General features: G+C 38.8%; 1 protein-coding gene across 1 annotated transcript; it reads left to right on the top strand.

Moving 5' to 3' along the window:
* The first annotated feature begins 1,084 nt into the window (after positions 1-1,084).
* On the top strand, positions 1,085-13,615 carry adnp2a (ADNP homeobox 2a). Its single transcript, XM_053495117.1, has 4 exons — positions 1,085-1,340; positions 7,287-7,411; positions 7,495-7,587; positions 8,787-13,615. Exons 2-4 carry the CDS (start codon positions 7,304-7,306, stop codon positions 11,283-11,285), a joined length of 2,700 nt encoding a protein of 899 aa, XP_053351092.1. The 5' UTR covers positions 1,085-1,340; positions 7,287-7,303; the 3' UTR covers positions 11,286-13,615.
* Positions 13,616-15,127: the final 1,512 nt, after the last annotated feature.

The raw sequence follows: 15,127 nt of genomic DNA on the forward strand, positions 1-15,127 counted from the left end.
TAGCAATTACAGCATTACTAAAAGTGGGAACAGAAATAAGGGCACCCTGGTATGTACACCAGGTATGTGGTACAGCATCCTGCGTGATCAGCATCACCCTAGCGCCCTAATAGATTAACTGAGGACGCCATTTCCAGCGGAACGCCAGCAGAACATCGGCGGGCAATCACGGCGACTCATGGTGCCTAACTCCGCATCTCACTGTGAGTCAAACCGCGTAGGTGAGATAGGGGTATAACACTGTCAACCACATCTTCCTTAGTCGCTCCAGCCTCCCGCATGTCCTCCTCCCACACCACACCCATAAACTTTCTCTTGGGCCTTCATCCTCTCCTCCTGCATGGCGGCTTCTTACAGAATCTGACAATCTTTTCCCGATATACCTCTCATCCCTCCTCTGCACATGTCCAAACTATCTTAACCATCCTTTTGTCTGCGGCAAAGTCTCCAAACCGTACAACATTGGTGGTCTCACAACATTTGTTTCACAGATCAATCCCCCACTCATTCCACCCTTCTTCCTGCTCTTCTTTACTTCTTTACCACACTCCCTTATTGCTTTGGAAGGTTGAATTCAAAATTATTTTCCTTCACTACCTCTACACCTTGCAACTTCCCCCATTCTCTTTTTTATTCACACACATGTACTCCATCTTGCTCCATATAGTACATATATTAATATGTAATAATATATGTATATTGCATACATTAATATATAAAAATGTTATGCTAACATTTATAACAAAAAAAGTCCAAACTGCAGTGTGTCGTTAGGATGTTCCCCAAAGGGCCAGATGAATGATTAGGTGAGCAAGTATTAGTTATTAATGTGCAACTTTAACATTTGTATTCCAGTCTGACTAAGACCCCAGATGTGAATGCATAATGAAGGGATGGCCACAGGTGGGTGTTTATGGCTAACAGGTAAGTTGAGAAGAAAAGGTGTGCAGTCACCATTAACTCAAATCATAAACGCCACTCAAATATGACGTTTCTGTTTGGCCACGCCCACCTTTTTATCTAAGGACTTTTTTCACTGTGCCATCCGCAAATTGTATACGTCACTTCCCGTCTTCCTGTGCGCCATGTTTTCCAGAAAGAGCGGACTGGTGCTGCACTGAGGTGGAAACGGAAAAAAATAAATAAATAAAAAGCGTAAGAAATGAGAGGAGGCCTGGAGTTTTTCTACAATCTGCAGTGAATCCACGCGGGCTGAGAGCCGAGCTCGCGCACGCCGTGGTTTCATCATCATCATCACAGCGCGCGCGTCTGGGTGACGCCGGAAGACAGCACGCGCAGCCGAAAAGCATCAACTCGACCGCCTTCCTCCTGCGCTGAAGGTAGAGACACACGGTCTCTCTCTCGCGCGCGCTCTCTCTCTTTCTCACACACACACATACACACACCGCCCGGCTTCAGATAGCGTCAGTGTTGAACTAGGAGTGTGTGTAGTGTTTTGCTCCACTCAGACCCTCAGCAGGCCCGTCTGCCCCTCTCCTGTTACCCCTGCTGCTGTTACCCCAGTACCTTACTAACGAAAAGTCGCCCTTGGAGTTTATTTTAATACTGTAGTTTTATTATCATTACTGTGTGTAAATATCATGTACGTTGTCCACAGAATGTGTGTATTTTTCACTAAGCAAGCTAGTGAACAGTTTGACATTTCAGTACAAGTGTGTATTCACGTCTGTGTAAAAAAAAAACGTTTATATTTGATTTACCTGTAATGACATCATTAAGCCACTGATTTGTAAAACCAGAGTAAACCAGAATAAACCAGACTTTCTCTAGCTTTAATCTTTAGCCACACATATACATACTTATACACACGTGCATGTACATGGATGAGGATGCTATTGATTTCATCCATAATCAATAGCATCCTCATCCATATTCATATATATGTGTGTGTGTGTACACACAGTTGATGTCAAAAGTTTGGACACATTCTACCTTGGACACTCACTGTCTTTCCTGCTTTGTGTGTGTGTGTATATATATAAGACGAGCAAAATGAAAAAATAAATTTTAACTTAATAAACGAGCGAGGTCTTGATATATGAGTAGTATGCATACACTTTGTCTGCCGGCCGTCACATGATTACAACTAGGGCTGTAGCTATCGAATATTTTAGTAATCGAGTATTCTACCAAATGTAATCGATTAATCGAGTAATCAGATTACAATTTAATTCAGATTACTTAATTAAACCACAAGCAAAATATAGAAGAGAAACAAAGATTTGTTCTTTTAAAAAAAATCAACATTTATTTTTAAAATGCATACTGCATTTTATCAAAAATTAACATTGTCATTATTCACAATACAAGGAATAGCTTAAAGTTGACTGAGGTGAATTAAGTGCATTACAGTGCCATATGTTCTTATTTTAAAACCTTTTCTCAGATGCAAAAACTAAAAAAAGGTATTTCAAATGACTTTAAGTATAAAAAAACTAAGGCACACATGAAAATAAATAATTATACAAAAACATTAAGTTGTGCAACTTAACTTACAGAACTAAAAGTAAAAAAATTTACAGTTCACGCATAACATAAGCCTTTACTGACAATTTCTGTCATTTTCTCTTGCTGGTTGCTGGTATCTCTTGACTTGCCGATATTTTTATCGCTCCTTTCCATTTTGCAGCCCGCATGAGACCGCTCCCATCAAATCAATTCACAGCTAACTGTTTTGCGTCTCTTTCCGCTTTTCTGGGTGATGTAAGCGCTTCTTCTTCGTCGGTGTTCACTGGTGGCTTGCATCCGGTCACACCAAACAAATAATTGCGCAAAAACATAACGCTAGCTTTTTAAATTAATTAAAAGAAGCTTTGAGGCAGAGGATTTTGCCTCAATCATTTTTTGTAATTGAATTACTCGAGGAATCGTTTCAGCCCTAATTACAACTGAGCCAATGGTTCTTGTCTCTCACGCACTATGGGATTATGGATAATCACCTCCCATGCCTAGTCTCAGTGCGTGTGTATAGTCAACATCTGTGCGTGTGTACTGTTTATTACAACACCGTGACCACGTGTGTGTGCACGCCAGTAAAGCAAAAGCAATTGTGTAATTAGAGAAGTCTAATTACACAATTGTTTCCAGACAAAGCAGGGTTTCTGTTAGTGTGTGTGTTTGTGAAAGCCGTCCTACACAGTAGCCCCTTCCCTTCTCCTCTCCTCTCTCCTTTACACAAACACACACACACACTAACAGAAACACTTGCTTTTTCTGTATTTTTTTCAAAGGTAAAATGCAGGTTAATTTTTTTTATTTTAACTTTACAGCTGTGATTCTGTTAGTGTGTGTTTGTGTGTGTGTGTGCATAAGTGTCATTAGAGAGGTTCCTTGTTAAAAAACGTTTCTTGACAGAGCAGTGTTTCCATTGGGTGGTGTTTGTGTGTGTTTGTGTGTGTGAAAGTCGTCCTACGCAGAACCCCTCTCTCTACACTCTCATTTGTCGTCTACACAGTAGCCTCCTCCTCTCCTTTCCTCTCGTGTTCAGACACAAACATGCACACACACACACATATATGTACACACACACACACACACACACACACACACATGGAAACAGTGTGCTCTCTGGACGCTTTTGAAAGGTAAAGTGCAGGTAAATTTGTTTTTATTTAATATATAGTATTAATTATTTTTAAATGAATATTTTTAGGTTGTGGAATAAATCATCAGATTTTCCATTACTAAAGGGGAATATAATTTGATATACACACATGCTTTCAAAACTAATTATGCCCTCAATCGCACTATATATGTATACATTTTTTAATGTTTTTCTTTTTCTGACTTGTATTGCGAGCATCAAAACTAATTATGCATAACTCTTTTGCCCTCCAGACTGAGTGGTAATAGTAGCCTTAATGTGGGAGCCCCCTAGAGTGACGGGGAGGAATTGGACATGAATAAATTAGAGAGAAAATTGTGGGACGGAAAAATAATAATAATAATCTTTCTTAACCATTGATATTGAGATGTATCTGCTACTTATGCCCTGTAAAGCCATCATAATGGCTCTAATCTGAGGTGCTGTTTGTTAATTGTTAATTTCTGAGGCTTGTAACTCTAAATAAACTTCTCCTCTGCAGCAGAGGTAAGTTTTTGGTCTCGCTTTCCAGGGATGGTCTTCATGAGATCAAGTTTCATCATGGTGCTTGATGAATTATGCAAATGCAAGTGAAACCTCTGGAAATACAAATTGAATCCTTTAGGGCTGCAACTAACGATTATTTTGATAATCGATTAGTTGGGCGATTATGTTTTCGATTAATCGATTAATCGGATAAAACTACCCGCTTCTTAAATTTGATATAACATAAATCAGGGTATTATTTATGTATAAAAATAAACTTTTAAAAATGCAAAAGCCACATATAGTTTAATAATCTTTAATTTTGACATTTTAAACCTTAAATGAAATGTAGTATATAATATATACACATATACACACACACTGTATATATATAAAAAAAAATGTAAAAATGCAAAAAGCTAATAGTCACAAATGTACTGTTATTTGCGTTCGCTGAAAACCACAACAATCACTAAATGTAATATTCTCCTGTTATTTGCACTGTGTAATTTAAGATAATTTAAAGTAGCGCCATTTAACTAATCACTATTGCTCATGAGGTGATTGCGTAATGTGATGCTAGCGAGTAGCACGTGAACAGATCTAGCGCGACTGTCCCGAAGTTAGCAAACAGTTTAAACAAAAGCACTTAAACTATACCACTTTTACACGATAAAGAGATACAGTTTTTACAGACCCTGCTGACGTTTCGCCATCCGTAACACCAACATGTTTTCTTTTTAAGTGTTCGTGCATGACATGCCATGAAGGCTGTCTGGCATAGCGTGCAGGTTACCGTCTTCTTAGAGGCGTTTAATGTGAACTGCTATCAAACCTTGGAGGACTCGGGGCGCGCGCTTTTTCCTGCAGAGGCTCCTGTAACCTCCATTGCGCGAGCGGCTGTGTGTCTGTGTGTATTTGTGCATCTTGTGGTCGCGCGCCTCAGTGACGTGAGCAGCCCAACTAATCGATAACGGCATTCGTTGACAACAAATTTCATTATCGATAATTATCGATTTTATCGATTAGTTGTTGCAGCCCTAGAATCCTTTTTTACGGAGGCGAGTTCTTGTGGCGAAAATTCATACTGTATCATGAAATGCATTTTCCCATACGTAATGTAAATGCCAAAAATCCGTTCTAGCCACCCAAATATATTACTAATGTCACCAGTTCCCACCACTATAATAATAATCTTTTTACATATAAGAACAATCAAAACATTTAGAAAAGACATGTAAATTAAGTAAAATATGAGATAAATAAACATTAAACTTCACTTAAAAATGAAACTGAAAGTCTCTCCCTTTTCTTCTTGTTATCATTTTCGCTAACATTCTTGTTTTCATTAAATCTTGCACAAAATAAGTAAAATTGCTTTTCTTGTCTTTCTACTGACACAAGTTTTGAACAGCTCCCTGACGTATTTGCAACTTAGCCAGCTTTAAGCTCTGTTTGTTCACTCATTTGCTGAAAATGCTTCGTCTGCTGAGGCAAAGCGAAAATTAGTGAGGATACATAATCACCTAGAGCCGTATGTGTTATTACATAGTATTAAAATCTCCAGTATTGTTCTAGAATGTAGAAAATAATTTTGACAGGCATGCAAGCTCTCATACACACACACAATTTTGTGAAAAAGTATTGGCCGGGTCTTGTAATTGTTTTGTTTATTTGTTACACTTAAATGATTCAGATTAAAGCTGTAGCTATCGAATATTTTGGTAATCGAGTATTCTACTAAAAATGTAATCGATTAATGGAGCAATCGGATAAAATGTACTTTTGCTTAATTAAACAGCAATGTTAGTTTTTCTTAGTTTTCTTTTTAGAAAAATCTACTTTTATTTTTTACATGCATACAGCATTTTACCAAAAAAATAAACATTGTCATTATTCACAATACAAGGAATAGCTTACATTCATATTTTAAAGCCTTTTCTCACATGCAAAAAATAAAAAAATATATTTCAAATGACTTTAAGTATTAAACAATCTAAGGCAAGCATTAAAATAAATAATTATACGAAAACACTACATTGTGCAACTTAACTTTCAGAACTAACAGTTTCTAAATTTACAGCTCAGGTATAACATAAGCCTTTACTGACAATTTCTGTCATTTTCTCTTGCTGGTTTCTTCATCTCTTCGCTTGCTGATGCCAGACCTGTTGAATCAAGAAATCCCCTAAATAGAAGGTGCCTGACAAAGTGAAGTACGTTTTAGAAAATCACAACACGTTTTAAAGAAATTCATCAATACATGACAAACGAAGTCATATATCAGTCTGGAAAGTGTTGTTCCTAAGACTTTTGGTCTCCAGCAGACCATGGTGAGGGCCATTATCCACAAATGGAAAAAACTTGAAAAAGTGATGCATTTTCCTAGGATGGGCTGGCATGCCAAAATTACTCAAAGAGAACAACAACTTCATGATTCAACAATATGACAAATACTGGGCAAAATATTCTGGTCATAAATTTTATGGAACTGTGATACAAAAGTTGAAATTTTGAAAGGTGTGTGTCCTGTTATAGATAGCATAAAAATAACAGTATTTCTGGAAATACTGAAAAATAACATGAGACCAACAGTCAAACACAGTGGTGATAGTGTGATGGTCTATGGCTGCTTTGCAGCTTCAGGACCTGGACGACTTTCCATATTCAGTGAAACCATGAATTCTGCGCTCTAACAGAAAATCCTGAAGAAGAATGTTTAGAGAAGGTCTGCACTTAATTCAGATTCAGATGATCTTAAACAGGCTGTTCATGCTTGAAAACTCTCCAATGTGACTGAATTGAAACAATTTTAGAGTGGGCCAAAATTCCTCCACAGTGATGTGAGCAACTCATTGGCAGTTATCGCAAAAGCTTGCAGTTGTTGCCGCCAAGGGTGGCATAACCAGTTATTAAGTTTATGGAGCAATTACTTTTTTTAAATACGGTCAGGCAGGTTTAGACAGCTTTTTGCCTTAATAAATAAAATCATAATTAAAAAAATTGCATTTTGTATTTACTCTGGTTATCTTGGTGTAATATTAAAATCAGTTTGACGAACTGAATCATTTAAGTGTGGCAAACATGCAAAAGGAGGTTGAAAAATCACATTTTAACAAAATACTTTTTCATGGCACTATAAATAAAATATGTACATGGTAATGATTATAATTATCGTCCATTCTGTATCCTGTAGGGCCAACAAACAAGAAAATGTATCAAGTACCAGTCCACGATTTGGCAAAACTCAGAAGATCACGAAAAAGAGTGAAAAGTATTTTGTGTGACATCGCCTTGCAGAATTGTCAGGACTTGATAGAGGTAAGTGTTGATTGGAAAAGTCAAGTCTACTTGAGATCAAACTGTCCTCTGGGGCTTAAGTCTTACATACTCATTATAAACAGGAATACAGACCTTTTGATGCTGGCGAGGCAAGTTTCAACAACACCGAGTGGAGTGATTTCACCGATGGTCATGTTGGCAGGAGGAGAAAAAAGGTAAGCATGCATCCATGTTCACCGTCCTGTTCAACACGCTCAGATAACTGATGAACATATTAACTTTTTTTGTTGTTCAATCTGACTGAGTACTTGAGACCTGTATCAAGATTCAGGAGTTTTATTGTCCTATGTACTAGTGCAATGAAATTCTTACTTTGTTTACTCCATTTGTTTACAAAATATGTTAAAAATATAAAATATACAGTAATGTGTGTAATAAAAATGTAAGTAATAGTAGCTCTTAATGCTGTAGCTATCAAATATTTTAATAATCGAGTATTCTCCCAAAAATTTTATCGATTAATCGAGTAATCGGATACTTTTGCCGTACTTGTGACATAAGAGCTGCTTCTTCGTCTGTGTTTACTGGCGGCTTGCATCCGGAAGCGCGCTGCGTCTCCCCAAACAAAGGATTGAGCAAAAACATAACGCACACTTTTAAAAATTTTTAAAAGAAGCTTCGAGGCAGAAGATTTTGCCTCAATCATTTTTTGGAATCGAATTACTCAAGTTACTTGAGGAATCGTTTCAGCTCTACTAGCTTTACAAAAAAAAAGTGATGAGGGAGAAAGAAAAATAGAGGGCTCGCATTCTGACTGAAACCAACAATATATATTTTTCAAAGTATAAATTTGCAACAAAAAATTATATTCATTAGCTGCTAAGTTGCATCAATGAATACTAAACCAAGACATATATTTTTTATATTGCAAAATTTGTGCAGAATTAGCCACTAGGTTCTCAACCCTGGTTTCTGAGGAGTAAATGTCTTTTAACCATACACACTGACATTATAGTGCCATTAATTAATGTGTTTTATCATTGTACTACCTCACTTTAATGGCTAAAATATTACTGTGAAAAGGCATCAGACGGTGGTGGAATAAAACAGTGCAGCATTGATTGACCATTGCACTGACTAACCATTACAGCTCTAGTAAATACGTGAGGTGATTGTGTGAGGTGACTGGTTTTTTCACATAAAATGAAATGTAATGAATGATGTATTACATTAAAAGCTGAATGAACGATTGGCTCTTAGTTCTGGACTAACTCTCAGAACTCTTAGTTCTGGACAGTCTTCATCAGAACATCTCAAGAAGATGAAAATGTCAGTGTTAACTACCTAAATGCTTCAGTGATACGTAATTTTAACACGGAAATTACTGTTGTTTTTTCCCCCTTTTCTCATTAAGTGGAAATACCGGACGGAAGCGCTGTGCTGCAGCCTGTGTTGGTTTTCCACACGGTCTTTTTACACCTTCAGAAGTCATGCACTGCGGTGTCACAGGGAGGAACTAGACCTGGCATCCCTTTTAGCCTGCCCAAGCTGCCCTTTTGTCAGCCGCCCAGAAACCATAAATCAGCACCTCAAGTATTTTCACCCCATGCCTCCAAAAGCAACATCTACACCCAGCCTGTCAGTTATTCAGCCACCTAAAACTTTAACCCTTGCATCATCTTCCAACCTGGTGGATGATAGGTACATGTGTGTGAACTGTGGCTACAGTGACTCTTTACTTTATGTGATGAAGAAACATGTTTTGGTGAACCACTATGCTACGTTATTAAACCGTTACTTTGGCCACAGATTGGAAAGTGTCCAAAACACAGGCGGTCAAAACAAAACTGCCAGAGTTCTGAATTCTAAGTATTACTGCAAGGAGTGTAAACTGCCAGCAGAGACCATAGAACATCTCCTGTATCACATTTTGAGCTCGGACAAGCATAAGGATCTGCACTGGCACATTATGCCATTTATCAGCGAAAAGACTGTCTCTGCCCAAAATGCTGCCCAGACTAACTTGCTAAATCTTGCACCAAATTTGAATCAGGTTAAAAATGTTAGCCTGGTTACAGGATCCAACTTTGAGCAACAAGGTAAACAAATGAAAGGACATTTAATGGCTAAATCTAACGGCACAATGTTCGTGGCGGGGCCGACCAACACGGCAGGTCTTCTGTGCTCTGCTGGAGCGAGGCAGGTCTTCCTCTCCTCCCAAACTCCAGCTTTACTACAACAGCAGGCCTCTAGTGGGATCCATCAAGGTTTGTCTACCTTGTCTTCCTCTTCGCTTGTTAAATCTATACAGATGGTGATGCCAAATATGCAGAATGCTTCTAAACAGATTCCCATGACCATGACGGTGCCTAGGCTTTCACAATCTCAATCAGCTCAACCTGTGCTTCTGCCCCCAGGAGTTCAGGTCAGCCTTCCCGGAAAAACTAGTGTACGTCCACCCGTGCTTTTTACTCACAGACTACAGCTCAACCAGTCTGCTCCCAGACATCCCCTCATAGCGTCTCAGTCTGTCCGACTCATTCCTACAGGCAACAAAGTGAATGGTGTCCCAACGTACACTTTGGCTCCTGTACAGGTTGACACAGTACCTGGCCAGCCTAGTGCTACTCAAGTCGTCAGTCAGACACCAATAGTCATGACACAAAATGGGCCCCAGTCCTCAGGAACCTCTCCATCAAAGTCATCAGTACCGCCTGCTAAGCCAGCATCTTCAGGCCAAAAAGAGGTGGCACATAAAAAAAATCGACCAAATAAACTGGCTGTTTTTGCACCGTTTCTAAAGAAACAGAATGACGATACTGTAAAATGCCTACGGTGCAAGGTTTTGTTGACCGAGCAGTGGATCTTTCAGCATTTGTTGCATGGTTTGAAGTGCCTGTTTTGCCCTCTGATGTTCTACTCCTTCAAGCAGATCATGGAGCACTCAAACAAAGAGCACAACTTGAAAATAAAGAAAAACAGAGACTTCATCAAAATAGAGTACAAACTTGACTGCGATGAGGAAGGCAACATTGAGTTTTCCACTTTCAGCTTGAACACAGACGTGCCCAAAGACCTGTTGGATAATCGAGAACTCAACCTCGTGCTGGTCACTAGTGCTCAAGAGAAAATCTACATAAAGATGTACCCAGACTCTGCGAAGGCTGTATACCCACCCACGCTGAAAAACATACCCACAATGTGTCCATTCTGCCAGATGAAGCTGCAGAATTTGGAGGACTATGAGCACCATTTAAAAGCCATCCATCACATTGTGCCCACCATCCATGCCATCTTGAAATCCCCTGCCTTCAAGTGCATCTACTGCTTTGGGGTGTATTCTGAAAAGTCCACCCCCAAAACCATTTCTATACATGTGCAACGATGTCGGTGTGCTCCCAAGAGTGTCAAGGAAGCAGAGAAGCGCCTGAATCCAGACACAACTGGGCATGCCAATGGCGATATGGTGAACTCCATCCAGCAGAGTTTCCAACCACACATCATACTGAATCCAGGAGACAGACAAATCATCAAAGAAAAGTCCAAGAGGGAGTCTACTGCTGAGAAGAACACCAGCAGAGGCATCAAGGCCTGCAAGACTGATATTTGTGCCCCAGTCGAGCTGATACTGGACCCGTCAGGAATGGAGATGCGCTCTTTTGAGGACAGGAAAGAGTTCCTTACAAAGTACTTTCACAATAAGCCCTACCCATCAAAAATGGAGCTGCTAACGCTTGCTGCTCGTCTGTGGTTGAACAAGACAGATGTGCTTCATCACTTCGGTATGAAACGGAGCAGATGCATGAAAACAATCCAGAGGAGGAGAACTGCAGTACTGCTGGGCTTCAACATGACGGAGGTGAATAAAGTGAAACATGACCTTCTTATTCCAGAGGTGGAGCCTGCTGTCTGAAGAAATACTGTATTTATAATAAAAGCATGCCTAAGTTAGAATTTGTGTTCTTTTAAATTCAGTTATTTCCATCAAAAAATGTTCTGGAGGGCCATAAAATATCGTTCACCCTTCTACAGGACACACTGTCTTAGGATCATAAACAGCTTAGCTCATGATTTACAGCTGCAAATGTAAACGTTAAGGCAGCAGTAAACTGTAATAATTTGCCCCTCTCCCTCTTGGAGTGGGAATTACATCGTTAAGTTAGGTGTTGAAGATGTAATTCTCAGGTTTGTTTAAGGAGGGTGTGTAAATAATGACAGATATGTTCATGTTTGGGTACCACTTACGATATTCCTTATGCCAGTTTGTACTTTGGCAACTCCTATGTAAGGATTATTTTTTACATGGCTATTCTGTAAAAGCTACCGAGTGTATGAGCCCTCTGTACATTCTTATGTAAAAGTGCTTTCTGGCGCCTGTAGTATGCATTTCTTGTTCAGTTGCAATGCATTACTTCTATATTAAAGTATATAGGTTTACAATTAGTACTTTTGAGAAGTCCAGTGAACTGATTGACAAAATGGCTTTTTTTTTTCATGTTGAGTGTACTAATAGCGAAAAAAATGTTTGCCTTTTAAACCCATGAATATTCTATTAAAAAGACTACTTGGGATGGGCTGTGTTCTATTTTAAATCCATTAGTGTCTTTAAAGAAAGTGAGAGAGAGAGAGCGAGAGAGAGCGGTATGAACCAGTGAGAGAAACAGCTGTAGTGCATGGTGATTAATGCTGTTCAAGATTATATTCTGAATATTACATAAATATATATTTTTTATTTTATATGAAACCCTAATATTTCTCTAGCAAAGAAGTGGATTGTTTTTGGTATACGCGTGTGCAATAAGTCATGACATGGTCAGTCTGCTTAATCTGTGACAGACTTTTCTTTCTTTTTTTAATTACGGAAGTTAATTTTACCAAACAAGCTTTATAAATAAATATGGTTAGTGAGATGCTAGGTGCAGTAAAGTCTAAGTGGGAAGCTGGCTAAAATCTTCATGAACACAGACATCAATGTTGCTTGGTAGCTGCTTGGAAGCTGCACACCTGAAGAGACAGATATATACTGCCATATGTTAGGGCTTAAATTACCAAAAAAAAAAAAAAAAAGATTTGTGTTGGAGCACTGAAGGTTCAGCTGGTATGACTGGAGTCTAGGAGGAATAACTGTCCAGATCCGATACAGTACAAAGTAAAAACTGAGGCTATCGTGACCCATTTACTTCAATACAAATGAACATGCATATATGAATACATCTGAATACTGATGAGTGAAGGCTGAGCTTGTTTACTCTTCACACACAGAGCGCAATTATTCACTTGTTTATGTCCCACATTGATGTTTGGTTTAGCTATAATCCATACAGAAATCTTGCCAAAAATCCTATTCATCTGGACTTTGTGTTCTTTTGTTGATTATTACTGAAATTCAGGATACAAAGGTTAAACATACAAGTCTATAGATGTTGATGTATGTTGAATCAATGCTCTACTTCCCTGTTGATGTAAAATGTTAGTGTACAGTGTTGTTCATCAGGAGAACCAAACAAGTCGTGCCGTTGCCACTTTGACAGTTAACACAAATGTAACTTTTATTTCTCACAGCACAATCCTATAAAAATGGTAGTAATGTGGGTTTAATTATGCATTTTGTCACAGGAGTAATGCATAATTGTGTTCTTCACTGTGGTCCAAACTGTAGGATTATGAAGTGACATGATCGAGGACTACATGCTTCATTGGTACAATTATTTTTTTATTAATATTATTTTTTTGGATCATTCACAACTACTCCAGTCTCAGAGTTGCTTCTTGCATCAATACAATTGATGGCTAAGACTGCTCCGGAGCTGAACCTGTGTCTGTGTAGTGTTCCCTGTGTAAATCTCCACACTGTCCTGTGTTTATTGTAACTAATTTTGTACACTTACACTATGTTAACACGATGTAGTTCTGTGTACAGAGCACTTACTGTCTTGTGTGTTGCCCTTCAGTCATGGAGGCTTTTATATTTCATCTGACGGTTTGTCTGTTATATGATGAGGATGACAATAAAAGTGGACATGAACTCTTCAAAGAAAGGAAATTGAAATTCTGTCTTATGATGCTTAAATTTGACTTCAGTAAAGAAATAAAAAGTGAACGACATGTTAATGCCTAAAGCTTATACACTGCCTGGCAAGTAAGCCTTTTTTTGTACCACCTTTAGCACTAATTACAACATTGCAAACTTTATGGCGTTGTTTCAACAACTATTTGAAATGTCTTGAAATGTTTATTTTTGTCCAGAATTGCATTAATTTTCGGCCAAGATCTTGTCAAGCCAAGAGTCAAACCACTCTCTAAAGTCTTTTCTAGCACATCCAAAAGACTAATTCTAATTGTGTTGAAGTCAGGACTGGTGGACATGGTGGACAAATGATTCCTCATTCTCCCAGAAACACTTTTCCTCTTGTCTTTCTGCTGTTTCCTTTCAGGGGACGCCACAGTAAATCATCTGCCTCCATCTAATCTTCTCCTCTGCATCCTCTTCTCTCACACTAACTCACTTCAATTTTCCTCTAACTACATCCATAAATCTCCTCTTTTGGTCTTTTTCGAAACCTCCTTCCTGGCAGTTCCAACCTCAGCATCCTTCTACCGATATATTCACCATCTCTCCTCTGAACATGTACAAACTTACTCAATCTGGCCTCTCTGACTTTATCTCCAAAACATCTAACATGGGTTGTCCCTCTGATGGACTCATTTTTGATCCTATCCATCCTTGTCACTCCCAAAGAGAACCTCAACATCTTCAGCTCTGCTACCTCCAGCTCTGCCTCCTGTCTTCTCTTCAGTGCCACTGTCTTTAAGCAACATTCACACACTACTGGCAATTTGGGAACACCAATTAGCCTAATATTTGGACTGTGGGAGGAAACTGTAAAACCTGGAGGAAACCCACCAACCCAAAATGACATTTTCTTATTTTGCACAAAAATTTACAAGACGAGACAGAGAACATAAAATCAACACAGCAACAAACCAATAATATTGAAGAAAATATACATTACATGCACCAGCGACATTAAAATACCAGGGATTTAGAAATGTGTGTATATAATTTTCTAAACATTCTATTCATCTTGTCATGAAGTTTAAACATTTTTCCTGTGCTTGGTGGGTTTCCTCTGGGTGCGCTGGTTTCCTCCCAGATGTATTGGCACCCCCTAATGTAATAGGCTCCAGGCCCCCCTCCACCCCTGTATATAAGATAAAGCAATACAGACAATGAGTGAGTGAGCGAGTGAGTGTATTCATCTTATAGTATTAGACAATGTATAAGTATTGTAGACAAAGTTACACATAAACAAGATGAAGGAGGGATTTTGTCTTCCCACCTATAACTATAAATATGGTATTTACCTACAATTAATACGAGATTAACAGTGTCTGACATACTAGAATAAAGATTATTCATATTGTCAGACACTGTTAATCTCGTATTAGCATTGTTGCCTTGCACCTTCAGGTCCTGGGTTCGATTCCCGCATCAGGTCTGTGTGCATGAGGTTTGTGTGCATGGAGTATGTTCTCCTTGTGCTTGGTGGGGGGTTTCCTCCAGGTTCTCCGGTTTCCTCCCACAATCCAAAGACCCGTTCCCAAATTTATTGTAGTGTGTTGTGTAATTGTTGACAGTCATATGAAATGGGAATAAATACAACAGTCACCGTTGGCCTCTGCGGTTCATGGTTGGACTACAGTGGTTCCTGGATGGATGGATGGATATATCCTTTTTTTATTGACAACCAGCTG

This window comes from Clarias gariepinus, chromosome 4 (assembly GCF_024256425.1).
Source record: "Clarias gariepinus isolate MV-2021 ecotype Netherlands chromosome 4, CGAR_prim_01v2, whole genome shotgun sequence".
In the NCBI taxonomy this organism is placed as follows: domain Eukaryota; kingdom Metazoa; phylum Chordata; class Actinopteri; order Siluriformes; family Clariidae; genus Clarias; species Clarias gariepinus.